Here is a 2,219-nt window from a genome sequence, read left to right as displayed (position 1 = left end):
GTTTTTATGATTTGCAATGCGCAACCTGTTATTTTGGTGGTATTTAAATGACATTTAACCAATTGGTTCAAGCTTATCACCTGACAGTGAGGTTAGCTTGTAAGATTAAAGACATCATATTAAAATAATCAATATTTTATAATTGGTCTGATTCTGAAAACATGAAATTGTCATTACCTTAATAATAGGCATACTGTGCTTTTTATTTTATCAGTATGAAAGATATTTTTTTCCTTGATAGAAGGGATTTTAAGATATTTTATGCCACCTTTATGTTCTCTTCCTCCAGGTAATAATTGATGACCAGTTACCTGTTGATCATAAGGGAGAATTGCTTTGTTCTTATTCCAACAACAAAAGTGAATTATGGGTTTCTCTCATAGAAAAAGCATACATGAAAGTCATGGGAGGATATGATTTCCCAGGATCCAACTCAGTAAGTAATGGGTAGGATGATCCATACTTATACTGTTTAGTATGACTGTTTTAACTTTGAAAAATTCTTTATGTTGTTTTTACTCGTAGAAAAAACAGGTTATCAACTCCGGAAAAATGTTGATCCCTTATTATGGGAATACATGTTTTCTTGTGTAAGGATAGCACATTGTAGAATTACATATCCAGGAAGGCCTAAAATGTCTGTCTACAGTTATGTTAGAATACATAACCAATTAAATACCTTTCCAGAAGCAGCCTATTCAGATCAAATGGATATGTCATATTTTCATCCTTAGGTATATTTTAATTTGTAAATTCAGGTTTAAGGAGTTATTTTCCCCAACCTTAACACAGTTTAACCTGTAAAATTGAGATGTGTGTCAATGTCCTTTAGTTACATGAGGTAAACTAGTAGACTTAAGCCAGATCTTTGTCAGATTGGCATGACTTTAAATTTTGACTCTAACCAGCCTGTTAGAAAAGGTATGTAACCTTTTTTAGCCTCTTTGCACGTCTGTAGTATATGGATAGTATTCACCTCTCGGAGTTGTAAAGATGAAGTAATGTATGCAAATTACCCATCATTCTTAACTGATTAGTTTCCCTGCCTAATACCAGGCCTCCTTCAGGCTTCAGGTTCTTATAATGCTAGGCAAAGAATGTGTAGGTCATGGTTAAATGCAATGGGATGTATTTAACTCTGTTAAATGTAACTATCCTGTTATAGTTTCTTTCTTGCCAGCCTGCACTTTCAGTTGCTGTATGCTTTGTAATCCATTGCTTGTTAATTTACCCAGTATAGCTTAGAAAGAATGAAAATGTATGTGAAATATTAGAAGTGACTATTATATTGTAAGAACTCACTAAATGGTGAGTGACTGTCATTATCAAAGCAGTTTTTTCTGTTATACGGTTTGAGTTCTCATCGTATTCACCGGTAAAGCAGTTCTCTTATATTTGGAAAGAGTAGCAAAGGTTGTAAAGAAAAAATGTGTATGTGTTTAAATCCAGTTAGGAATTCAAGTTAAAGAAGAAATTTATTACTGGCTAAAAACAACTACCTTCTGATTTTTTCCTACCGAAATCATTGTACCAAATCAGTGAGATTTTACAGCTACCCTGGGGATTTATTTAAGATCTTAAATATGATGTTGACAGTCCTGATGTGTTTATGCTGCAGAATATTGATCTTCATGCACTGACTGGATGGATACCAGAAAGGATTGCTATGCATTCAGATAGCCAAACTTTCAGTAAGGATAATTCTTTCAGAATGCTTTATCAAAGGTAAACATTTCTTCTTCCTTTTTTTTCTTTTATGGTAAAAGAGGACATGTGAAAACATCATGCCTTATTTAGAATAGAGATTGCAGAAGCTGTCATTTTTAGTTGTTATTAGGACAGTTGTTTTTAAAATAGAATTCACGTTATGTACTTGCTACAGTCAGTCCTCAGTTATCCCCATTGATAGTTACAGTTAATCCAAATTGTAGATAATCCAAAATATTTGAATCTGGAAAATGTAAAATGAAAAAAAGTATTTTGTGCTTACTAATTACTTACCAATTTGAGGGAAAGTGGGAAAAGAGAAGTCTCAGAATTTAAGGCTTAAATGGATAATCCATGTATAGGGACTGGAAAATTGTTTAAATAATATACACATTCAGTAGCAAAACTAAAAAGCTCAGTGATTTGCTACATAAAATGATGATTCCTTTTTGGGAAATGTATTTGGCATTTCACATCTTTATCCTTATTTGTAATCCATGTGAAAATTTAGC

The 2,219-nt window shown here is 32.6% G+C and overlaps 1 protein-coding gene across 1 annotated transcript in view; it reads left to right on the top strand.

Moving 5' to 3' along the window:
• CAPN7 (calpain 7) overlaps positions 1-2,219 on the top strand; it is a 51,312-nt gene that overhangs the window by 30,706 nt on the left and 18,387 nt on the right. Inside the window, exons 10-11 of the mRNA XM_012663233.1 lie at positions 290-436; positions 1,619-1,725. Coding sequence (XP_012518687.1) covers positions 290-436; positions 1,619-1,725 — 254 coding nt within the window. The remainder of the gene's footprint in view (positions 1-289; positions 437-1,618; positions 1,726-2,219) is intronic.

Source organism: Propithecus coquereli, unplaced genomic scaffold (assembly GCF_000956105.1).
Source record: "Propithecus coquereli isolate 6110/MARCELLA unplaced genomic scaffold, Pcoq_1.0 Scaffold12, whole genome shotgun sequence".
NCBI classification, from domain to species: Eukaryota; Metazoa; Chordata; class Mammalia; order Primates; family Indriidae; genus Propithecus; species Propithecus coquereli.
The sequence above is the reverse complement of the archived record's forward strand: the minus strand, read 5'-3'. Positions and strand labels throughout refer to the sequence as shown.